Consider the following 23,785-nt stretch of genomic DNA (forward strand, 5'->3'; position numbering starts at 1 on the left):
GGGTTCAAAGTTACCAAGGTGGTTTATTCAGATTTCAGAATACGTACATATGAATACATCATTAAACCAAAAAAAGACTCAAATCTTGAATCGTCTCTAATCCTAATCACAAAATCTTTGCTACATACAAAAAAAAGTAAGATAATGAGTAACAATAATAGTTAACAGTGTATTAGTCTTAGTAAGAGAACTCATGGCCTCGGAGCGAAATGTATTTCTTGACCCAAATAGCAATATCTTCGGCGCATGCCTGTGCCTGAGGAGTCTTGAGAAGCATATCAAGCGTTGCAAACTCATGAACCGCGTCTTTATATTCCAAAACTGGAGAATCTACGTTTACTTTCCTAAGCTCCTCGGCGTAAGCAATGGCTCGATCTCTCATCCAGTCATGCTCCGCCACTACCGTAAGCGTTGGAGGCATTAGCTTCAGAGGCGGTCCACTCCGGTTATGAGCAAGCGGGTTTGCTGCCGGGTGGTCGAAGTCGAACTCTTTCTCTGGTAAGAAGAGTTTCCAGGCGAGAACAGAGACAGGCTTATCGTAGAAGTAAGAGTTTGCCAGCTTTATCTCCGACTGTGTTGGGTTGTTCCCGATGAAGAAAGGGTACATTAGAACCTGTGCAACGACTTTAACAGGCTCTAGAAGTTTCCCAGCTTCCACTGCTTTCCGAGCTACGTAGTCTGCTATGTTCCCTCCACAGCTCACCCCCAAAAGAACACATCTGTTTCAAATCATATATGAGCAACAAGTTGAGAAACAGAAACAGCTCTTGATGTGTGATTGCAAGCAATAGAAGATAAGCTCATCTAACTTCTACACAGAACCAATGACCAGGACCGGTCTTGAAATTTTGGGGTTTATAGACGATTTAGTAAAGATTTCAATATTTTTTTCTTTCTTTACAAATTTTGAGGTTTAATCTGAATGTTTCCTTTGGTTTTGCCAGGACAGGCCCCTGACAACAATTTAGTTCCTAGTTCTCCATAGATCAACCAAACAAGCATCAATCATCCACAATGTGTCCATGAGCAACAAGCATGCAAGACAACAAATACAAACCTGGAAGGATCAGCATGAGCTGCAAGCCAAGGCTCAACCATAGAAGCACCAAAAGCATCAACAATGTGACCTTGAACATTCAGTTTCTTCAACTCAACCCCATTAACGCGTCTATTATTACCCAAAGACTTGCAACAATCAGCTAGATTAGCTTGCTTCCCAAGCCAATTCAGCACCTTAACCCCATCCTCAAACGCCGCAGGATACCTATTCTCAGGCGCAAGCCTATACCCTACTGCCAACACAATCACATCGCACACTTTAGCTATCCTCCGGCAAAAGAAGTCGTTACCCGCCGAGTCAGATCCTCCGGCGACCCAACCTCCGCCGTGAAACTGCAACATCACCGGCAGTTTCCGCGAGCTCCTCTTCGCCGACGGCGCGTATCCTCCGTAAGGTTCGTAGCTCTTCCTCCGAGACTCGTTCCTCCCCGGAGAGGCCTGGTTACGAGGGATGACGGCGTGGCTATGTCTCCGATCGGATCTGGGATTGTGAGGATGAGAATCGTCGTCTCCGCGGCGAAGCTCGGACGGAGAGAGAGCTGATTCGGGGAGGAAGATGCGGACCGTGAGCGACGTCATCGGATCGATGTGGATGTCTTTGGTCGCGACGCCGTCGGTGAAGGACGGGTTCGCGGCGGCGACGGATTCATCGGATCGGGTGGAGACGCCGAAGGGATCCGGCGACGCGTTGTCGTCGGGGGGAGATGAGATGAGGTTCTGGAGACGGTGTTTGAGGAGGAGCTTGAAGAAGACGCTGTAGAGTTTCACAGCTACGCTTGGCATTTCCCTCTCTGTTCTCACCCAAATAATGGGAACTTTTTTGGTTTTCTAGGTGTGTGAGAGAGAGAGAGAGAGAGAGAGAGAGAGAGATCACATCTATGGAGCTCATACAAGTTGAAATTGAGAGAGTCTATGGAGAGTGGGATCGAAGCTTCTGGGTGCAAAGAAGCAAAATTGATCAAGCTTTTCTATAATCAAAATGATGACGAGGAAGAAGAAGAAGGTAGAGAGAGGGAAAGACATTGGATTGTGGATAAAGTGTCATTGTCTCTTGGTAATAAGAGGAGACAATAATCACCTGTACCGCGTTTACCGTGAGTAGAGAGTTGTGTTTCGTTTTCGAGATACGTACGTTCCAGCGACGTACAAAGCGCAGAAAGCTTTTCTTTTTTCTTTGCGTGCGAATAGGTATGTTCAATGTTATCTACAAAACTGGTATTTACAATACTGTTCTTTCTATGATAAATTTTTTTTTTTTTTTTTTTTGTAAATGGAAACTATTAAATGAGATTCCAAAAACTAAATCATAGAAATTGACACTTCATTTTGTTTCCAATTAGTATATGGCTATGAACTAAGACAGCCTTACTTATAATTTATTTTAATTTATGAAAATCTTGGTTATATAAGCGAAAACTTTCAAATGTAACAAAGAATGCTACCTTGAATTAGTCATCGCATAATTGTTTGACCATTCTATTATAGCTTAATGATAGTTTTATTCAGTGTTCATATGAATATGAGAATGTTGCCAAACAAATTGAGAGAGAAAAAAACAAATCCTTGAAACATTCAAAAAGATTTGGTCGATATTGGTGAACTATAAAATTATAAAATCAAGACTCTAGAGATCGTATTCAGAAATATAAAACTGACACTAATTTGCAATAATAGTCTCGGTCAAGGCCCATACCATTTAATTCGGTTTATTTAGATCTTTCACGAGATGATTTATTGATCTGTCTGGTTTCTAAAATGTAAAACATTGGGTCCATCATCAGGACTCAGGAGGTGTGTGCCATAAATGCCCCTGACCCCAGGTTCCTTCAACCATTGAACTTTGGACTACTTTTCCACAGTTTTTTTCTTCTGTTTGCATAAGTTGGATTCACAAACAATTCTTCAATGTAGTCGGACTTAAAAAGTTAAAACAGTGAATATGTGTTAAGCCGACTATTATTATTATCTTAAATTTGATTTTGATATAAGTTTGTCATGATTGAGTCTGTAATGATAACACCACAAGAATTCTAAGGTTTGTTTACTATTCATTGTTCTTTCGTTGGTAGGTCTAACGAGACTTTCTCAGTTTATCTCATCTAAACATCTTCCAACATAAAAAGTAGCAGTCATGACTTGTTTACCTCTTGCATCATCTTAGCCAAAAAAAGAAATAGATCCCTTGGTCGAGAGCCTGATTCTAAAGAATCAGGAAACTAAACCTTGAGTTACTATTTACCAACCATGAGGATTGTCAGCTAAACTCACACTAACTAGTATTATGGGTGCAAACTAACCTGAAATGCTAGGCCTCTCACGACTGTCAATCTTACCTGGCTGTCGGGAAGAAGGCCATCATGTAACACACAAGCTTCTCTATTATTTGTTAGACAGAACAAATAAACTCAGAGGCCAAGTGTATTCAATCAGAGTTATCTGACGTTGTAATACCTTACACTCTGCGTCTGGCACAGTTACAAACCAAGAGAGATGTAGAAAAAAACTTGACCAAGACCAATGAATGTCACAAACTTCTGAATCATACAGAGAATGTAACACACATGAATTAAAACTGCAACTGCACATACTTCTCATCCAGAAGCAAATCAATTATTATTAATATAGTACATAAAAGAAGGCCAAAACAAATGATCATGACAAAACTATCTAACCTTCTTGTCTTGTCCTAATTTTTTAGCCTTCCTTTCTCTAAACAATTCTATCCACAGATTCCAAATCCAAAGTATACTAACAGTAATAGCAGTTCCAACAACAACAGCCCAAGAAACCCACAGCCAGTTAGGTATCACGCCGTTAGCTTCGCCTCTAGCGTAAGAAGCAACCATCTTCCCAAAGAACAAAGGTCCCAACACTCCTCTAACGACACTGTAGTATAGGTAAAACGGAGGAGACAAGAGATCATACACTTTGACGGCCAATCTAGACTCCGGATCGCTCTTCCTCGCTCCGGCGAGTGTCCACGCGTTTTGACACGCGCTGGTGACCTCAGCGAGGATCAGGAGCCCTAATATGGCGCAGGCTCCGTGGGAGACGAGGAAGCGACATGTGATGAAGACGAAGAGAGTAGCTACGTGGTGGCCGATGAAGAGGACGTCGCTAGGGTAGAAGACGATGTAGTGGAGGAGATCGGTGAGGAAGTAGGCGACGCTGAAATCGAGGACGGTGTTCTGAGCGGCGGTGTTGGCGGAGGAGAAGGAGAAGCCTGAGGAGGAGGAGAAGACGGCGCGTGAGGCGAGGAAGACTGCGGGAGTTCCGTGGAAGATTGAGATTAGACAGCTTGAAGCTTCGGGACGGATTTGTGTTTTCCAATTGCGGAAGACGATGAGGTAGGCGACGAGGTAGATGATTAGGAACATGGTGAAGAAGAGTGGGAGGTCTGGAACGGAGGTTTTGAAGACGTTGATCGACATTGAGATCGGAATCTCAACCCTAGCTGAAACTGAAGAAGGAGATGAATGTACGAGGAATAAGTAAATTAACACAACAGACGAAGTTAATCTGGTTGATGAGTAGCTTCGTCGAGTTAGGACAAGACATGTGTTATGAATGTCTGGTTAATGTTCGTCACGTTTTTGTATTTCAATGGGCTTGGGCCTTCTTCTAAGTTAAACTGGATCTCAGAAGACAGAAGCCCAATTTTATTTAATACTAGTATTTTTGGATACAGTAAAATACTAAAATTCTAAAACAAAACACAGAATAATTGTGAAGTTGAAGGGTTTGTCTCTGTAATTACAGGATTTTGACAATGCTTAATTGTTGCAAGAGAAAGTAAGATCAAAGGTGGAAACATTTGCGTGGCAACCCAGAGGTACACTCCTAGTAGCTTACTACCTGCAACTGCAATGCATTTACAAACATAAAAATCAACTTCTGGTCTCAGAAACAACATTTAAACCATCATATTCATAGCAGCAGAGAAATACACAAAAACTAGTCTCAACTAGAATCTATACAAGTTATATGTATCTCAGGGAAACTTTGTATTTATTGTTTTCGAGCACTAAAACTTACCTTAGTTAAGCGACGACCACAGACCAAAAAATACTCCTGCCATACCAACAAATGCAGCTGCAACACTAAAACATTGTTTTAGGAGGTCAGAAAATGTTAGTTATTAGTATTTGAGAAAGATAGGACAGAGATGAGTGAGTGCCTTTTTTTATTATTTCAAGGAGGGAGCATAGGGTGCTGGGCATGGAGAGATGGTTGTATCGGGCAACTCATTTAACAAATCAACTGTTGCCACAAGGCATGCAGCTAGCATTTTCTTCTCCAATCTGACAAGCCGTGTGGCAACTCGCTTCCTAGGATTCAGACTAGGATCTGCCAACTATTGATCACCAATTCTATTAGTAATCAGGAATAACAAAAACAAAAATGCTTTTAGGGTGGTAGGATATACCAATGCATCATCTTCTTTTAGGGTGGTAGGGTAGCCAGCCAAGCGTCTCATGAAGTAATCAGCAAGCTGATCTAATACTGCTCTTTCCATGCAAGGGCTCATCTACAAAAGAGACTGAGAGTTAAACCTTTATCAAGTAGCTTCATGTATAGAAGTAACAATGGAGGTCTCACATGTTGGGCCTACGCATTTGATACAATCAAGGGAATGTCAAAAGACTACTAAGAAAAAAAAAAAAAAGAGCACTCATTCTCTACTTACTGAACAAACTGGACCTTGAGACGAAATAACTGATTGCATTTCAGCAGGATCAGACATGTAACCCAGTCGCAGGTAGGGAAGCATATCTTGAACAGCTTCTTTTTCTTTTCCCACACGAACCTGATATGGATGACAAAACAAAACAAAACAAAAAATCAGGCAAAATATCTCAAAGTAGCAGTGTTGAAACAGGAATGTCACACGTTCATACCTGAAAAACTTGCTGGGATAATTTTCCGTTCCTTTGAGCAACAAGTCTCTTGTCCTGATACTGAGGATCATCGGTGCTCAGCGCTGCCTGGATTTGCAAGATACGACTTATAAACGCGGAGAGAATCACATGAAAACTACATTGTAGTTTACAGTAAAGGCACCAAAATTTCATAAATACCTCGACGATTATTCTATCGTAAGGGTTATCTTCATCAACGAATCCATAGTTCAGAAGCAATTTCGCATTAGGTTGTGGCCCACACCTTGAGAAGAAGGATGAAACACAAAAGTAAGAAAAGATAAAATCAGAAAGCAAGAGCAGTTTGGGTTACAGACGCACCAGACAACTATAGGATCGCCAGCCTTATATGGCCTATCTACCACGAGTTGAACAGCACCATCAACAGCGGTAAGCATTGCCTTGCAGTTGGAACAGTATGCCAACAAAGGAGGACCAAGAGGAACCAAAGCAAACCGACGAGCCAAACTGACATTCTGAGCACAGGAATAAAAGTTAGCAGAAGTAACAAGCAACTCCAGAGTAACGGAACTAAGACCATATGATTAGAATTAACTATATGTATTCTTTCAGAAGGATATATGAAAAAATCCAAAAGAGAATGAAATATTACTTGTAGATGCACCACACAGGACTGAACGGCAGCAAACGCTTGTTTAAAAATCTCAAAAGTAAAAGCTTCAGTTGGTATGTCAAATGGGTATTGCTGCAAAAAAAAAACACAAACAACTTGATGTAAGTATGCTCCATATAAAAACAAGAAGCTGAAGCTTTAGATTGCAGATATAGTAGTCCAGACCTGAAATAAAGATCCAGCCATAAACCAGACAGTGTCAAGCTCCGAGTACTCTCTTTTAATCCCCTCAGCCCTCTCAAGAACTTCGGCCTAGACCATGTCAAAGAAGATGAACATTGAGAATCCACTACACTAGTTCACATCACATGTCATGCATATACTAATTGCAATACCTTCGTCGGGCTGCCAGTTAAGTATTCTAACTCAGCCTCTGACCACAGCAACGGAGACTCCACATCTAAGTGACCTCTTCCTCTTTGACGATCAAGTTCTCTTATATAAGGATACCAAACTGATTTCTTACCTTGTTTCTTCTCATACATCAAATACAAAGCTAGGCAAGCGAGTTCAGACAGTTTGTTCGTCGTCAACAGTTCAGCTGTATGAAAAAAGAAAACAGAGGTTTATGACTACAAATAAAGATTCAAACTTGGTGAAGTAGGTAACTGGGTGGAATGGCTCATACCAATAGTCTCGTTTCCCAACACTCTCTCAAGTGTGACCACCAAAGAGTCTGGAACTGAAAACGCCACGTCGCCCTTCTGTAAATATAAACATTGCAATTAGGAAAAGGTTTATCAACAACGAACGAATTTTATCAAACTACGATTCTGTAATGAAAAAAAAGTCAAAACACCTGAAGATCCTCGCTAGCAGCAACGTAATGAATGGGTTTATGGTTTTGATCATGAGCGGGTCTCTCCTTGAGCAATACCTTGCAAGGAGGTAAACCATTCCTATCCAACCAATGCTTCAAATCCCCCGAGTCGTCTCCTTCCTTCTTGCTCGATGCTTTGCTCTGCCTCTCGTCTTCCTTTGATGAGCCGCCCGCGAGTAAAGTATCCGAGCTCGAAGACGATACGCACAAGCTCCTCTGAGGAACGGATCGAGATGAAGAGAGTGAATTACGGTTCCTCAACTGAGAGAGTGAAGAAACCCTAGAAAGTGGGGATGAACGAATTGGAAGGGAGACGCATTTGGGATGAAAGCAACTGATAATCCCTTCCATCAAAATAATTCCGATTCTTTGGAAGCACAAAGATTCTCCGGCGGCGGTTCTGAGGATGTTGCTCCGTTCTTCCTTCCCTTTTTTCTCAGATATTTTTTTTTATTGAAGATAAGAGAGGGAAATCACGTTGAAAACGAAAGGGAGAAGACGCGACATAAAAGATGATTTTAAGAATATAAATCCACGTGGCGGTTGTTGAGACTGAAAAGCCATCAATTTTTGTGTTATGGGCTTTAAACTAGCCCAACAACATAACGGGACGACAACCTATCATATTTACCGCACACGACACGCAGTTTGAAACTATAGAAGCGAGGATTGTGCTTTCCGTGCTTTTTTTTTTCTTTAAATAATTAAGCAAGAGACGACACTAATAGAAACTTTTTTAAGTAATGATTAAGATTCGCTCTTCTCTACTAGTTGGCTATTGTGAGAACAATATATGAAACTTCATAAACCAACAAAAAATAGAACAAAGAAATCAAAAGAAAGTTGTCCAGATTCCCACAACTAAAGTTGTCTTTGTGTTAAGTTTTGTTCCACCAGGTCTTTTGCTGTTTACATGGAGAACTTTTCAGGGACAGTATCAAAATCGTCTCCGAAGTCGAACTTTTGCCTTTCCCTTCCAACCTGAGAAAAAAAGTTGTCAACGGTCAAGTCTGAGAACAAAGGTTCCAGGACAGGACATAACAGTCTATGAAACATGGCATTAAGTTACCTTTCCCAAGTACAAAGGATCACATGACAAGCTCTCATCCATGGCTATGAGATTCTTCGACAGCCCAATAGTCCTGAAAAATCACATAAAACACACACAAAGCTTGGTTGACTCTAGCACTCTACTCCGGGTAAACAATACAATTCTCTATCATTTTGATTCCAGATGCTGCTTATTACGGAATCATATAAACAAAGGAGGATCGAAATTTTTATGTTTTCCATGTCGCCCCCGCCCCCAAAGAAAAAAGCAGTAGCAAGGAACTTGGTTTCGCGGCAGCAAAAAATTTGGTTCGTAGACATACCTTTGGATGACAGAATCCATGACCTCTATCATCTCACTGGTTTTGTACTGCTCAGGTTCCTCCAAGAATCTCACCATTCCATCTTTCTGGTTGATAAGGGCATGTATTTGACCATCCTGGATCTGCATATAACAGTTATATTGTTAAATAGCTAGCTTCCATAAACCAAGTGTGGGACACACAGAATACACTACCATCTGAAGCACATGCGTTTCCGCCTCCTTAGCATTAGCAAGTTGGACCATGTTGGCTATATCTTGAAGCGACAAGGTCAAGTACTTCTGAGTCAGTCTCAGAATGTTCCGCTTGTAAAGGGATGCCACTGCTTGCTTAACTAATCCAAGGTTATTGTCCTGAAAAGTAGGATGAACGAAGATTAATCAAAGTAAGTTATAGGGTGAATGAAGATATATCAGTGAGAAATTACAGTTAGTGTCTAGGGGAGATTTACCTTTTCAAAATCTGAGCTGTGGGCCACAACCACTGCCTCTAGTTCACTGATCTTCCCATCATTGTAACGATTACCCACTTCGTAGTAAGGCTGAGAAAAGAGTGAATGGTAAAATCGTAAGCTTGTACATAGATCCCAGCTAGTATGGGGTAAAAAGCAGCTAAATTCATTGCATTGAACTGAAAACAGGACTCGCCACCAAAAAATGGAGAAAGATCTCATCGTAAGAGCAAAAAAGTAAGAAGACGCCATAACATAGAGAAATAGATTCAAACTTACTATACACCAGCTCTTTAGGTGCCTCTGAGCTGCTGTAGAAGCGCACTTGGGGAGACTGTTACTAAACTGCACAAGTAAAATAATATAAGAAAAAACATCATAAGATTAATCAATGCTTGAAGAGAAAATAAGACACGTGATATAACTAGTGGAACCAACATTAGACAGAAAACAAGATGCACTTTTGTAAAATATAAACACAGTATTACCTGGCCAGAGTGAATGAGATTAACCAATATGTACTTTTTGTACGCTTCAAGAGCTATGGCGTTGAGTTGATACATTGGAGCAGTAACAACCTGAAACAAGTACTTCGATATGAGTTAAAACCAAAGCAAAAATCCATGATGGCTCATAATACGTGAAAAAGTAAATAGAATGCCTTACATTGTAAAGAAGCTCCGATGCCTTCTGGAATCTCTTCAGTCCAATACATATCATTCCCCTATCAAAACAGCAGAGAATTATAGGAAAGTTACTTTTGATGTATTAACATAGCTATCAAGGACGAGAATCAAACGAGTGAACTAATGCTACCAACCATTGACTAAAACAAACAAACTTATAGCAAGGAGGGAAACTGACTCACCCATAATAGCAATAGAGATAAAAATCTCTAGGCTGGTCAACCTCCAAGATATCATCACTAAGAATAGAGAAACCAGCTTTATAGCACTTCGCCTCAAGACATAGCTGAAGACAATCCGGGTGCAACGCAGTCAGACATTTAGCAGAGACCTGAACCTTACGAACAGCTGACACCAGTGGCGCCACCCCTCGTAAAGGATCCTCAAGCTCCAAAACTCTGTCTTTAAATCTCTTACAAAGAGTAACAACTGCAAGGAATCAAAACAACAACAACAACATCATCATAATCTCTCTAAAACATAAAACACAGAGAGAGAGACGACAAAAAGATTACACTTTTCGCTCGCTAAGCGAATCTGCCCAGCATCGCAACGGTTGATGAACCGAGCCATTAGCAGAACCACGCCAGAAGTTTTCCCCTTCGACACAGAACCACGAGTAAGACCCTCGCTTCAACAAATCAAACAATACACAAAAGTTATTCACAAAATCAATACATCCAAAAACACCATCAGGATAGAATAAACTCACAGGAGATACAAGTAGCCGAGAGAATGAATTGAAGGGTCGAGCTCTTCAAGAGTAGCGAGCTGAACATCCCAGTTGTTTCGGAGCGAGTCCTCCGCTTTTTTCAAAATACCGTGGAGTGCAGATAAGTCGCCGGGACTCGCTGATAAACCTTGGATTGACTTAATCAGAGACTCCGCCGAGTTCATACTTCCGATCAAAAACCCTAATCGATCGCCCTTCTTCTCTCCCTCTCAAAAAAATTCACAATTGTTTGTCTAATTATCTCAAGACCCTCTCCAAAAAATATATATCCTCAAGATAAGCGCGGATATTCTGATTCAGCCAGAGGGTCTCTATAGCGATTGCTAACCGTCTTTCTAAACCAGATATTTTCGGACCGGTATGAATCAGATAAGCAATAGTTTCGGTTTATGTAAACCATTCAAGTGAGACTCTGACAAAGCCTTTTCCACCATCGACGAGATTGCGATCACAGATTCAAAGGCTCGAACGGAGAATATCTGAAGCTTTCGATCGATGGCAGATTATCACTTCGTCTACAAGGATGTGGAAGGAACGTCGACGCAATGGGACGATATCCAACGGAAGCTAGGGAATCTCCCTGAGAAGGCTCCGGCGTTCAAACCGCCGGCGTATACTCCGGCGCAAGACGAGGCTTCAGCTCCAAAGGACAAAGCTTGGTTCGATGGGAAGACGGAGGAGGAGCTCGAGGATCTTGAGGACGACAAAGATCTCGACGACGATCGATTCCTCGAAGATTACAGGTTTGCACATATCGAAATCTCTAGGATCTGTTATGTAGCTCGCTAGCAACTGTCAAGTTCTGATTTTTATCGATTCGTTTATGAAAAGAGTACGACTTTACTTCGATGTGGCTCATGGGTTCTTGTTCTCTGATGTTTTGATAGGAAGAAGAGGTTGACGGAGCTGAGAGAAGCTGCTAAAGTCAGGAGGTATGGATCAGTGACTCCAATCTCGAGCTCTGATTTCGTGAGGGAGGTTACGCAAGCTTCTGCTGAAGTTTGGGTTGTTGTATGTCTCTACAAAGATGGGTATGCTTTTGTAACTATGATTGGTCTTGAAGCCTGACATGCTTGAAAAAAAAAACTGAACTCTTGTTCTTTTTGTTTTGTTTAATCTGATAGTATTGCAGAGTGTGGCTTGTTATTGGGTTGTCTAGAAGAACTGGCTAGTAGATACCCGGGAACGAAGTTTGTTAAGATTATATCAACTGATTGTATTCCCAACTACCCTGATTGCAATCTCCCTACCTTGCTGGTGTACCATCATGGTGCTGTTAAAGGAACTCATGTAGGCTTGAAGAGCGTTGGCCGTAGGTGCACCCCAGAGAGTAAGTTTGATGTCTGATTCAGTTGCATCTTATCATGCTTTTAGCATAGTGGTGTCAGTGTCATAGACCCGGAGGGGATGATGTCTGAACACATGTTTGATGCTTTTGCAGGTGTAGCCTTAGTTTTGTGTCAGTCAGAGCCAGTTCTTAACGATGGCAAAAGTGGAGACGATGACTCCTCAAGGGAAGCTGTGATGGCTGGAGTTCGAAGACAGTTCATTGAACGAGTGGTGAAAGACCATGAAGATAAGGATAACGATGATGATGGTTACAATAGCGATTAGAACACTCTCAAAGCCTCTGTTGGTTATGTTTGTTTGTTGCCTTTCTGACTGGTAAAACTAAAATGCTTTCTCCATTTGTGTTGTAATGCTTTTCCACAACTTCTTGTTTTTATTATCAATACCCTCCCTGATCACATGCGCTGGATCTTGACTGTGAATCAATCTATTTAGATTTTCATTCTCAAATTTCAAATTCATTCATTGAAATCTCAAACTTAACAAGCTATTTCACAATTATATTGCAGATATCAAAACTAGAATATGAACCAATCTTCTTAAGCAAACCAAACAACTATAAACACACCCACAACACAACAGAAGCACACACTACCTTCAGAATGAAGCTTCCTTCTCAAAACTTCTCTTATGTACAAAAACAACACTCTAATTTTGAGTTCTCCCACAAGTAGCATCTCTTGTAACAACTCTTATCCCCCTCACCCACATCTCTGCACCAACCAACCCACCTTCACACACAAAATGAACTTCTTTGTCCTCCTTAGTCACAACCCTGAAAACCCCTTCCTCCTCAAACGCTGCATCGCCTTTCCCCTTACGGTTCCTCCTGAACCGCTGGCTCATCCCAACCTCTACTTCCTTGCAAACCACGTTTCTCTTCCTCGACTTTCCCCAACTCAGCACTCCACTTGACTCCAACATTTTCAACCCCTTCCCATGCTTCTTCCCTTTCCCTCCCTTAGTGTGTTTCATCACACTGCTTCCTTTTAACACAAACCTCCTAGACAACTCGTCACGGATCACCTCCTCCGCATCACCAACAGCCACGTCAAGCAGCGTTTTCCCTCTTCCGTTCTTAGCATAGCAGTTCGCTCCATGTTTAATCAGGAACTCACACATCTTTCCATGGCCCTCTATAGCCGCAAGCATCAAAGGAGTGTAGCCGTCTCCATCCGGGACATCAAGACCGTATCCTTTTCCACTCAAAAGCTTAACCGCTTTAACATCTCCACGCCTTGCAGCACAGTGTAGAGCGTAGAACAAACCAGCCATGTTCCTGTTGTCCTTCTCGAGAGCATACTCGAGCATCACCTTCTCGATCATGTCTAAATTACCGTTCTTCTCGGACAGAGAAACAACAGTGTCGCCTGATTTGTTGAGTAGCTTCACGTCTGCGCCTGCATAGACTAAAACTCTGAACGCTTCAACGTGTCCGTTCATGGCCGCTAGCATTGCAGCCGAGAAGCCTTCCTCGTCTTGATAGTCTAGAAAGACTTCTTGAGCTTTTACAAGAGACTTAAGCGCCTCGGCGTCTCCTGCTTTAGCTACGTACAGCAACGGCGAGAAAACTGAAGCGTCGCTTGAATGTGGAGCCACGCCAGAACGGACCAGTTCAAGAACTACTCGTTCTAATCCGAGACACCACTTGCTTGATTCAGCGACAGAAATAACAGAGCGGCCATGCTTGTTCACTAAGGCGAAGTCAGCACCAGATACTGCTAGAATCTTTACGCACTCAGAGTGTTTGTGTCTTGTTGAGATCAGCAGAGCCGTGTCTCCAGCATCATTCTTTGAGTTCACATCGCAGCCAAAGCCAACCAGTTCTTGTATGATCTCCACTGATCCGTAACGTGCAGCCATATGAATCGGTCGGAGTTCAATGCCTTTGATAGGAGTTTCTGGATCAGCACCACAGCTGAGGAGGACTCTGACGGCTGCGTGGTTACCGCAAAGAACAGCGTGGTGGAGCAGAGTCCGGCCGTTGTGAGGAGCGTTTGGAGATTGGAGTGTGAGCAGCAAACGCAATATCTCACCGCTGGTTTCAAAGAATTCTACAGCACACCAGGTTAAAGGATAGGGCTCAGCCACTCCAGCTCCTACGCGGAACTCTTCTCCAGTGTTAGTGTCCCATGACCATGCTCCTAGCCTCACCATGATATCTGTCTTGACACCAGCCTGTAAAAAATCATTCAAAGAAAAGCTTGTATGTCTTAGATACGATACCTACTCTCCTTGCAAGGACCAAGTTTTTTAGTGTAATGAGAAAAAATACCTGAAGTAGCAAGCGGACGACCGAGACCTGCCTATTGACAATAGCAGCAACAAGAGCTGTGCAGTCCACATTAGTGTATAGAGAAGGTTTTGAAGATTGAAGCAGAAGCCTGTCCGTTGAATTAGCATTTACTCCGCACTGGAATGAAGCAAGAACATGCAAATATCTTCTGTTAGATAACAACTTTTAAGTGGTCAATTAGTAAAACTTGCAAGATGAGTAACTTACTTTGAGCAAGGTCCCTACAACGTCCACAAAACCTCTGCAGCAAGCAGTGGCTAGCGCGTGGACAGCGACATGAGGCCTAATAAGATCAGTTCCCATAATCAGTTCAGCGAACTCAGCGCGTCCGTGACAGCTGGCCCCCAGTAGAGCTTCCTCACAGGCGGGCTGAGAAGCACCGGCTTTGAGTAGAATCTCAAGTACCTCGAAATGACCTTCCCTTACAGCTACAGTCGTTGCGAATCCCCTGACGAGCTTCTGGTTCACATCAGCTCCAATGTTCTGTGACATGATATTGCACGAAAAGTCAGATCGCTGTAAAGGTTTAAACAGTAATTTTTAAAGCTATACACTGCTAACGTATCCAACGTAGGGTGAAAACAAGAGCCAGAAGAAGACAAGAACAACAGAAAAAAACTAAGTAAGTTGTTTCAATAATGCAAGTGAATAATTGAAAAGGATCTACAAGACCATGAGGGAACAACCCTGACACAAAAAGAGTGTGGCTTGGCTAGATCACAGACATATCATGATGATTTAAGTGGAAAGAGAGGAAGTATGAGAATTAAAATTCATATAATCCAGATGCAGAGCCAATGACTAGTGACAGGACCATATGAGGGGGGCCTCAGGTTCTGTTTAGTGAACAAGCTACATGGTGCAGTTGTCAACACTTGTTGTCGTACTAAATATCATTAGTTCCTTTCAGGAAACAAGACAGTAATCAATCAATTATCACTGCAGACAAACAGTGAGCTTTGGTTGTGTCTCAAAAAAGAACCATCAAAGAAGCGCAACCCATATCCGAGTTTTTTTTTACTTTTTAGCCTAATTAACTCTGGGGATTAAGCATCTTAATCCCAAATCCAGCAATCATGATTTTATTATTAGAATTTAGTGGGAAAAAAAAGCAAATCTGTGACTGATGCTGCAAAAGAAAAAGGTTGTGTGACTTGGAGCTTGGATAATGATGCCCGCAAAATATGCAAATCAGACTCGGTTAAAGATGCACTTCTTGTGTTTTATTTATGTAACATCTTTCGCGCATCTTGGAAGATTCCTAAACACTAAGTGAGAACTGAAGCTTAGTCAACAGATTATGAATTTTAAAAACTCGCACGGAATCCAATTCAGATTTTTTTGAATTAATAAAATGGCCAGAGCTCACTTAGCTTAGCTAAGTACAAACAAAAACAAGTAATTTAATTGGCGCAGATATTTTTCAAAATTTTACAGGAATACTTTACTCTCTTCTATATAAAAAGCAGAGAGAATGAAATACGGATGTTATTTATTGATAATAAAGAAAAAGAAGTGTCCAAATTTTGAATTTCGAAAAATAGGAAAAAGTAAAGTAAGCTTAATAGTGAGAGAAATGTAAGAAAAAAAAATACGTAAATGCAAAACTGATTGATTAGTAAAGGTTGTGTTATTCGACGGTTTCAAATTCGGAGGAAAAAAAAAACTTACCAGTAACATCTTCACGAGAGCTACGTTTCCGAAACTAACGGCGAGGAACAACGCCGTTACGTCAGTTTTGAACTCCTCGTACTCCACTCGTATTTCGCTCGCCGTCTCATCACGGAGCACGACCTCGCTCCTCCTCGTCTTCAAACTGACGGCGCCGACGAAGTTCACGTCAAGGAGCGGATCGGAGACGCAATCCGATGCCGTTTTGATGTCTCCGTCGAGGATGGCGTCCAGAAGCCGCTGTGATACCTCTGCCTCGTAGTCCACCGGAACGACTTGTTTGCCGGAGAAAACCGTCATTGTCGGAGCTGTGATCCTTACCGCCGCCTTATGTCGTTGACCGAATGTTACCAAAACGTCGCCGCTTTAGTGGAATGTCTCTATGGAGAGAGAGAGAGAGAGAGGGGAGAGACTTGAAAAGAAGTGAGCGCCAGGGATGTGGAAGAGGAGTGTGGAGAATTTATTGACACGGAATTTTACTGCACTAGAACCACGGTTAACTTATGAATGGTAATTTATTAGACCCTATTTTTAACCGTGTGTACATAATAGTTTGTGATCACTTGCTTAACCGGAAAATAATCAAAACTGTTAATGCAATTCTCTTAATTTATTTGACCCACGTGGGTCCTATTTTGGAATATATCAATTCAAAACTATTTACATTTACAGAAATATTTGTTGAGCAGAATAGTCACAATAAAAGGAAACAAGCTTCTTCTTTTTTCCTTATAAAACTGAATAGGAATAATCTCATAAACATTTGTCCAAAAAAATCTCATTAAAATATAGAAAAATGTCCAATCTTTTTGGGTTGAAGTTGGCAGGAAATCATCATAATGATAATAGTTCTATATAGAGCAGTGCAAATCATATTAATGTAAATATAGAAACAATACTAGCTACTTTTCCTTAAATGTGGAGAGTTCTACTAGACTAACTCATGTCAAATATAGGTAGATATTAGCTGGGAAAGAAGAGAAGTAGAATGATATATTGGACGGTGGTAACTGGTAATAAGGGAAAATTAGATAAGACTGCTATGAAATTGTTCATTTTGTTGATAGAGAAACTTATCAATACGAATATTCATTTATTTTGTTCGGTGCGTCCATGCTCTTTTGCTCACTCCTATAGCTACATTTCTACAACTTTCCCTGTTCGATTAGTCTAGCTCTATCTATCAGAGTATGTTTTCTGTATTTTATATTCTTGAGATATAGTAAATAGAGGTATGTTGGCCATGTGTTTTTGGCCTATGTTAGATGCATCGCAGTGAATTGATGATGGGTCAATGCCAATATCACCAATAGTGAGGGTTTATAAACAGACACATATCTTCACAATTATAACTCTCTATCTCTTTTGTCGTGGACGACGTGAATAGAGTAGAATACAGATCATATTAATAACAGTGGGCGATCAGAATTAAATTGAGGGGGACATAGTGAAGTGATGTAAGTGAGATCTTTGGATGATACAAGAAATATCAAAGTGTGGTAGAGAGAGTATTGGAGAAGTCGGTGGAGATTAATACATGGGATGTGGTATCTGTAATAGGACCATACCTTCGTTAATCGTACGTACGGCAAAGATGTGACTCGTCATGAGATTGACTCCCCATCAACCATGAACAACTCACTCGTGGAATACGTCTATGTAGAATTGTAGATATGACTATTTTGGTTAAATCAATGCAGGCCCCATACTGCTGTAGCTGAATTGACGTAAATCAATATCGTAAGGAAAATATTCCAAAAAATCATATACAGTTCCCTAAAGAAAAGTTGCAGCATGGTTTTACACAGTGTATTGCTCGTGTAGTAACGAGGAAAATATAGAACTTATACTTTGTTATTCTTAGATCAAACGTGAGGAAGAGAAAACATCTTACACCAACAATCAATAACGTGTACGGTGCACTTTTGCTCTATTTATTTCTAGTGTGCCATGAGTATGAGCTCAACCATATAATTTATTATTTTAAGATATGGTTTAAATGAAGGACCCTTAAACGAAAATGAGTTGACCATAGGAGCGTGATTCCTCGGATCCTAGTGTGGGCATTCATGTCGCGCAAAGATCTCGTGATCCTCCAGATTGCAACATGAAAATTACGTGTTTGATTCGACTTAGCAAGTACAGTATTATAGAAATCATGTAAAATGTTGGACTTCTTTTTTTACAAAAACATGTTATTATGTAAGTATAAACAAAGTCAAGTGGTTAACAAGAAATCAGACCAAAAAACGGTGGTTCTTATAGCAATATCGTTCTTGTATTCAATCTGCAATATTTCGTGGCAAATTTTATCTATGATTTTGTCACGATCATAAACACTCAAATGTGATAAAAATAGTAAGAGATTAAACTAATTATACGTGATACAAAATATTAAGTGATTAATAAAAACGAAATGAATTGTATGATTTTATTATATAGTTATATCAAAAAAAAAAAAAAAAAATGAACTGAATACCCACCGACTCGGCCCACAAAAAAGGTATGGGCCCAACAATAGTTCGGAAATTACGCGTTTCGAATCATTTCCCAAAACTCTAATTAGGACAAAGCATGAAGCACCTCTCCTAATTTCCCTGCCTAAATACTAACAATCCCACTTGGAGAAAAAATATTCTGTTGATCAGATTCATATGATTGCAGCTCGACTTTTATAACAAAATTACGAACAACATAATCATCACTTTTTTCTTTCTTTGACGTCAAGAAATCCTAACAATTAGGTCAAAGAAAACGTATAATAGTAAGACATCAAGCATATACAAAATTCAAATCCTCACATGTTTCTACTTGATATATGTCGCTAAGAAAGAGTAAGCAAACAATGTCAATGGAAAATGACAAAGTGGCAAAAGTAAAACAACTTGCACTAAACATCTTATGACTTTTTAACTTTTTTCAACTTTGAAAATTTGAAAAGGATAATAGAAGACAGTCGCACACGATTGTACGTGTTATCAAAATATTTAAAATTCGTATTTGGCGACAGAGATTAAATATTTGACTAGTTTGCTTCAGTCTTAAAGTTCCATGGCGGCATGGCGCAAGCAACTATAATACCTAGTTAATAATCTATTTAACCTTAAAAAATTCATATGAGTTATCATTTTCCTTCAGTCATGCGACAATCCTCAATCTATTAAGTTTGAGTTTCGAGTTTTCCATTGTACAAATGGGCCACATAATGTTCTCGTAATCACAGCAAAAACTATTGTTTAAGATATCTTTTACTTTTGAGCTTATGTGTTGAGTTAATATTCAATGTTGGTATGCTCTAAAAAGCTATTATTGGTAGTACTGTTACATACTTTTTCTTATAATAAAACCAGTAATGATCTAATCAAGAAAGTGCTTTTCATTTCATCCATTAAATTAACTGCCACTATAACTACCATCAAGTTACAGCATTCTTTTAGATGCCCAAGTCCCCATTAAATTAAAATATAAATCTGCATTATAAATAACGAAAAGCTTTCTTGGTCGGGAACAGAAATTAAGATAAGATCGTGGTTGTGTATAATTTTTAATATTTAAATTATGGATTATATATGTTTGAATGTAAAAAAAAAAAAATCAAAAACGGTTGTTGTATGATAAGAGAGAATCTGTTTTGGGCGCGAAGAAACATAAAATCAAGGCCCGTTAAAAACATATCTTAAGATGGTAGTGGACTTAATGGGCCTGAGAAATGAAACGACACCCTTTGTTGTCGTTTCGGAAGCAAGAATTTGTTAATTTATTCATCTCCTACCTGCTTTCTCTTCATCTGGTCAGACATTTTGACGCTGAAGTGTGTTGCTTTTGCAGATAGCAATGGCGTCTAACGCAGCAGCAGATCATGATAAACGTTAGAGAACTTCTATTTCAGCTGATTGTGTAGATTTTTCAGTTTTTTTTTTTAATAATTTTGAACTGTTCGTATCTTCCAATAATTTGTTTTTGCTTTGAAGCAGTTTCAGGAAAAAGAGTTGCAGTCGTAGGCGCAGGTGTAAGGTAATGTTATCAGAGCTTATCATCATCATCTGCATTGTGCTGTGTGATTCTGCTGAATTATCCTAATTTTGGGATCGGGATCTGTTGTCAATTCGTTGTTTTATTTCACATATGTGTTGTTTTCGTGAATGTCTTTGATGGTTTTTCAAGTGGACTTGCGGCGGCTTACAAGTTGAAATCGAAGGGTGTGAATGTGACTCTGTTTGAAGCTGATGGAAGAGTAGGTGGGAAGCTGAGAAGTGTTATGCATAATGGCTTGATTTGGGACGAAGGAGCTAACACAATGGTAGTTTCTTGTTTATTAGTTAATTAATTACACATATTTGTTCCTCAAGGGTTAGATGATGATCATCTGTTGCATGTGTAGACTGAGGCTGAGCCAGAAGTTGGGAGTTTGCTAGATGATCTTGGGCTTCGCGAGAAACAGCAGTTTGTGAGTACTTTCCATGGTTGTTGATAGCTCACTGAGAGACATAAAATGTGATTCTACGTTGGTCTTATATGTGTGTCTCGACCCTTCTTACAGCACTCTCTATAATGTTTCAGCCACTTTCACAGAAGAAACGGTACATTGTGCGGAATGGGTTACCTGTGATGGTAAGCGCTACTTGTTTTCTGACTCTTATGGCTTGTGGCTTCTTTAAATAATAAGGTGTTTATGTTACTGAAATGTTCTCTATTTCATGTTAGATACCCACTAATCCCATAGCGCTGGTCACAAGTAGTGTGCTCTCTACTCAATCGAAGGTACATTTTACCTCTCTTCTACCAAAGTGCTTTCAGTATTTCAAAAATACCTAAACGAACTAGGCCTTGCTTGCAGTTTCAAATCTTGTTGGAACCTTTTTTGTGGAAGAAAAATGATTCGTCCTCAAAAGTAACAGACTCCTTCGTAGTCGAGAGGTGAGTATATTTTCCCCGCCAAGACCATCAGCAATCTCAATCATATAAGCTTATATATTGAGTTTAACCTCCCAATTTCTCTTATGTAGTGTAAGCGGGTTCTTTCAACGCCATTTTGGAGAAGAGGTTTGTTACTACACCTAGCCTTAAGTTTGGACTGAAACATTCTTATCTCATGCTGAACACCAGTTGTGGGTTATCTTTATCAATTTCAGATCACTGTGATGTTCTTTTGATGTCTCCTTTTTATGTATCTGATTTGTAAGGTTGTGGACTATCTCATTGACCCTTTTGTTGGTGGAACAAGTGCTGCGGACCCTGAATCCCTTTCAGTGAGCGACTTTGCCACTTTACTTGATGTCTTTGTTTTGAAAAACTATCATTTATATTCCTCACATTTGTGATCAGATGAAGCATTCTTTTCCAGATCTTTGGAATATAGAGAAAAGGTACCTTTTTCATGTAGCTATACTGTGTTTAGTCACTAGAAGAATACTTCCAAGCCTGATTTTCTTTTCTGCTGCTAGGGTTATGGTCATTTCTTCACTTGTATATTTTATTCTTAGAAATATCAAACCTCGATATGTAATATGACAGACAGAAAAGTTTTATCAGGAAAGACATCATTGTAAAGAACTGTAGTTTCCTGATGTTTGAGAATGGCTTGAGAAATTCCTATTTCTGTATTTCTCTATGCTGATTTTATGGCGATTAGGTCTTTCACTGTTCTTCGGTTTAGTTGCTAAACAGTTTATACCTTTTTCAGTTTTGGCTCTATAATAATCGGTGCAATCAGAACAAAGTTTGCTGCTAAAGGTAGTAAAAATGGAGAAACAAAGAGATCCACTGGCACAAAGAAGGGCTCGCGCGGGTCATTTTCTTTTAAGGGGGGAATGCAGGTGATGATTTCTCAGCGAAAGCTAGATTTTAGATTAGATCACATAAACAAATATTTCCCGCTGTAGTACTAATGTTCTTCTTGTTCTGTACCACCTGTGGTTGGTATCTTTCCACTTTGTGAGATTGCAGATTCTTCCTGAGATGTTGTGTAAAGATCTCTCAAGGGATGAGCTCAATTTAGACTCCAAGGTTCTCTCTTTATCTTACAACGCTGGTCCAAGACAAGAAAACTGGTCACTATCTTGTGTTTCTCATAATGAGGCGCAGGGACAAAACTTGCATTATGATGCTGTAATTATGACGGTTAGTGGCGTTTCTGTCGGATGTGAGATGAAAATAACCGAATCCATCTAATGATGACAAGATATTTATGTACCGTAGGCTCCTCTGTGCAATGTGAAGGAGATGAAGGTTATGAAAGGAGGAGAACCCTTCAAGCTAAACTTTCTCCCTGAGGTAATCATGTCTTATCCAACTTTCAAAAATGTTCTCGAGTCTTAGGTCTAAATCTAAATTTTTTTTCCATCCTTTCATGTTCCCCTTAGAATTCTCGACTCCAAATACTGATAATGAGGACATTGATGTGACATCAAAAGTCTTCACTGCATGTATATGCACCATTTATTCCAACTCGAATTAATCACGATGTTGATCCTGTTCATTGCTCAGATTAAGTATATGCCCCTCTCGGTTATAATCACCACATTCACAAAGGAGAAAGTAAAGAGACCCCTCGAAGGTTTTGGGGTACTTATTCCAACTAAGGAGCAAAAGCATGGTTTCAAAACTCTAGGTAACATGTTGGTGTCCTAGGACATAACTCAAAACAAATAGCCGTATATTTCTCTTTCTATAATTATCAGCACTTCACACTTCTCTATACACAGGTACACTCTTTTCCTCAATGATGTTTCCAGATCGTTGCCCTAGTGACCTTCATCTATATACAACTTTTATTGGTGGGAGTAGGAACCAGGAACTAGCCAAAGCTTCCACGTAAGATAAATCTGATGCTTTAAACACAAAAACTCTAACTCTGTTAATTCAAGCTACGTATAGTCACTGAGAAATGTGATACATGATACTTATGAAAGCTGCGAAGTATCTAGGCACTTACACCATTTTCTAGTTTCTTACATCTCCTGATTCTGATTAAGTATCCTTCTACGTTCTATCTTTGCAGGGATGAATTAAAACAAGTTGCGACTTCTGACCTTCAGCGACTGTTGGGGGTTGAAGGTGAACCCGTGTTCGTCAAGTATGTGGAGTTTCGAATTTTTCTTCATTTAATCATTTAGTGTACGAAAGGGTAGATTATCCTTATAGATCAACAATATATGTTAACTGCAGCCATGTTTATTGGAACAAAGCATTCCCGTTGTATGATAGAAGCTATGACTCAGTCATGGAAGCAATAGACAAGATGGAAAAAGATCTGCCCGGGTTCTTCTACGCAGGTAACTTCCATCAAAGTTTCAGTCTCGTAAAAAGAGACCATTAAACTCATGAACCATGATGATGAGGTGTAGTATCCCCACCTATGGCCTTGACTTGAGACGATTAACTGCAGTTATTTTTTTCTATCGTTAACGGATCGAAATGAACAGGTAATCATCGAGGCGGGCTCTCTGTTGGGAAATCAATAGCATCAGGTTGCAAAGCAGCTGATCTCGTGATCTCATACTTGGAGTCTTGCTCGAATGATAAGAAATCAGAGGACAGCTTATAAACATTGCCGAGGTTCGTCAGTTTTAATCCCTTTAAGTTTGTAAACTTGTAAAATGCAATAAGCCGTGGGATTAACCAACAAACTCAGCAAAACCCAGATTCTCATAGATTCACTAGTCCCAACATTACACGATCAACACATTGCTTGGTCCGTTTCCTTGTGCTTTATATTGATCATGATATAATGAGGATGTTTTAGGATTGAAGAATCCTTTTTTTTAAAGAACAAATTGCTGATCTTGCCTTAT

The 23,785-nt window shown here is 40.1% G+C and overlaps 7 protein-coding genes across 11 annotated transcripts; 2 read left to right on the plus strand and 5 right to left on the minus strand.

Moving 5' to 3' along the window:
- Positions 1-10: 10 nt before the first annotated feature.
- On the minus strand, positions 11-2,160 carry LOC106319052 (probable carboxylesterase 16). Its single transcript, XM_013757267.1, has 2 exons — positions 1,058-2,160; positions 11-719 (listed from the first exon to the last, which is right to left on the minus strand). Exons 1-2 carry the CDS (start codon positions 1,840-1,842, stop codon positions 179-181), a joined length of 1,326 nt encoding a protein of 441 aa, XP_013612721.1. The 5' UTR covers positions 1,843-2,160; the 3' UTR covers positions 11-178.
- Positions 2,161-3,722: 1,562 nt separating this feature from the next.
- LOC106315251 lies at positions 3,723-4,490 on the minus strand. Its single transcript, XM_013752996.1, has one exon. It carries the CDS (start codon positions 4,488-4,490, stop codon positions 3,723-3,725), a length of 768 nt encoding a protein of 255 aa, XP_013608450.1.
- A 213-nt stretch (positions 4,491-4,703) lies between these two features.
- On the minus strand, positions 4,704-7,931 carry LOC106318617 (ribulose-1,5 bisphosphate carboxylase/oxygenase large subunit N-methyltransferase, chloroplastic). 3 transcript variants are annotated; one of them, XM_013756672.1, is made up of 14 exons: positions 7,412-7,931; positions 7,241-7,316; positions 7,079-7,153; positions 6,948-6,985; positions 6,778-6,864; positions 6,592-6,684; positions 6,300-6,454; positions 6,138-6,222; positions 5,958-6,044; positions 5,747-5,866; positions 5,486-5,587; positions 5,237-5,413; positions 5,095-5,159; positions 4,717-4,920 (listed from the first exon to the last, which is right to left on the minus strand). In XM_013756672.1, the coding sequence occupies exons 1-12, from the start codon at positions 7,781-7,783 to the stop codon at positions 5,246-5,248; spliced, it is 1,458 nt and encodes a 485-aa protein (XP_013612126.1). In that variant the 5' UTR covers positions 7,784-7,931; the 3' UTR covers positions 4,717-4,920; positions 5,095-5,159; positions 5,237-5,245. The 3 variants fall into 3 exon arrangements, with proteins under 3 accessions (XP_013612125.1, XP_013612126.1, XP_013612124.1); XM_013756671.1 differs by having other exon boundaries at positions 4,704-4,920; positions 5,095-5,151; positions 6,948-7,153; positions 7,412-7,783; XM_013756670.1 differs by having other exon boundaries at positions 6,948-7,153.
- A 223-nt stretch (positions 7,932-8,154) lies between these two features.
- Positions 8,155-10,925, minus strand: LOC106318146 (COP9 signalosome complex subunit 3-like). The gene is made up of 11 exons (XM_013756012.1): positions 10,655-10,925; positions 10,458-10,573; positions 10,125-10,371; positions 9,923-9,980; positions 9,745-9,834; positions 9,536-9,601; positions 9,257-9,346; positions 9,000-9,158; positions 8,806-8,927; positions 8,502-8,574; positions 8,155-8,413 (listed from the first exon to the last, which is right to left on the minus strand). Exons 1-11 carry the CDS (start codon positions 10,837-10,839, stop codon positions 8,342-8,344), a joined length of 1,278 nt encoding a protein of 425 aa, XP_013611466.1. The 5' UTR covers positions 10,840-10,925; the 3' UTR covers positions 8,155-8,341.
- Positions 10,926-11,082: 157 nt separating this feature from the next.
- On the plus strand, positions 11,083-12,465 carry LOC106318147 (phosducin-like protein 3). Its single transcript, XM_013756013.1, has 4 exons — positions 11,083-11,418; positions 11,563-11,706; positions 11,800-12,005; positions 12,117-12,465. Exons 1-4 carry the CDS (start codon positions 11,171-11,173, stop codon positions 12,287-12,289), a joined length of 771 nt encoding a protein of 256 aa, XP_013611467.1. The 5' UTR covers positions 11,083-11,170; the 3' UTR covers positions 12,290-12,465.
- Positions 12,466-12,498: 33 nt separating this feature from the next.
- Positions 12,499-16,422, minus strand: LOC106318145 (serine/threonine-protein phosphatase 6 regulatory ankyrin repeat subunit A-like). The gene is made up of 4 exons (XM_013756011.1): positions 15,993-16,422; positions 14,529-14,804; positions 14,301-14,438; positions 12,499-14,203 (listed from the first exon to the last, which is right to left on the minus strand). Exons 1-4 carry the CDS (start codon positions 16,290-16,292, stop codon positions 12,674-12,676), a joined length of 2,244 nt encoding a protein of 747 aa, XP_013611465.1. The 5' UTR covers positions 16,293-16,422; the 3' UTR covers positions 12,499-12,673.
- Positions 16,423-19,768: 3,346 nt separating this feature from the next.
- On the plus strand, positions 19,769-23,775 carry LOC106318185 (protoporphyrinogen oxidase 2, chloroplastic/mitochondrial). 3 transcript variants are annotated; one of them, XM_013756061.1, is made up of 18 exons: positions 19,769-19,860; positions 19,967-20,006; positions 20,157-20,292; positions 20,374-20,439; positions 20,553-20,603; positions 20,697-20,753; positions 20,830-20,909; positions 20,999-21,035; positions 21,176-21,241; positions 21,318-21,358; positions 21,676-21,808; positions 21,939-22,112; positions 22,191-22,265; positions 22,479-22,602; positions 22,697-22,805; positions 22,993-23,067; positions 23,160-23,266; positions 23,417-23,775. In XM_013756061.1, exons 1-18 carry the CDS (start codon positions 19,827-19,829, stop codon positions 23,536-23,538), a joined length of 1,527 nt encoding a protein of 508 aa, XP_013611515.1. In that variant the 5' UTR covers positions 19,769-19,826; the 3' UTR covers positions 23,539-23,775. The 3 variants fall into 3 exon arrangements, with proteins under 3 accessions (XP_013611515.1, XP_013611514.1, XP_013611516.1); XM_013756060.1 differs by having other exon boundaries at positions 19,779-19,860; positions 19,964-20,006; XM_013756062.1 differs by lacking the exons at positions 19,769-19,860; positions 19,967-20,006 and having other exon boundaries at positions 20,161-20,292; positions 20,533-20,603.
- Positions 23,776-23,785: the final 10 nt, after the last annotated feature.

Source organism: Brassica oleracea, chromosome C9 (assembly GCF_000695525.1).
Source record: "Brassica oleracea var. oleracea cultivar TO1000 chromosome C9, BOL, whole genome shotgun sequence".
Classification (NCBI taxonomy): Eukaryota; Viridiplantae; Streptophyta; class Magnoliopsida; order Brassicales; family Brassicaceae; genus Brassica; species Brassica oleracea.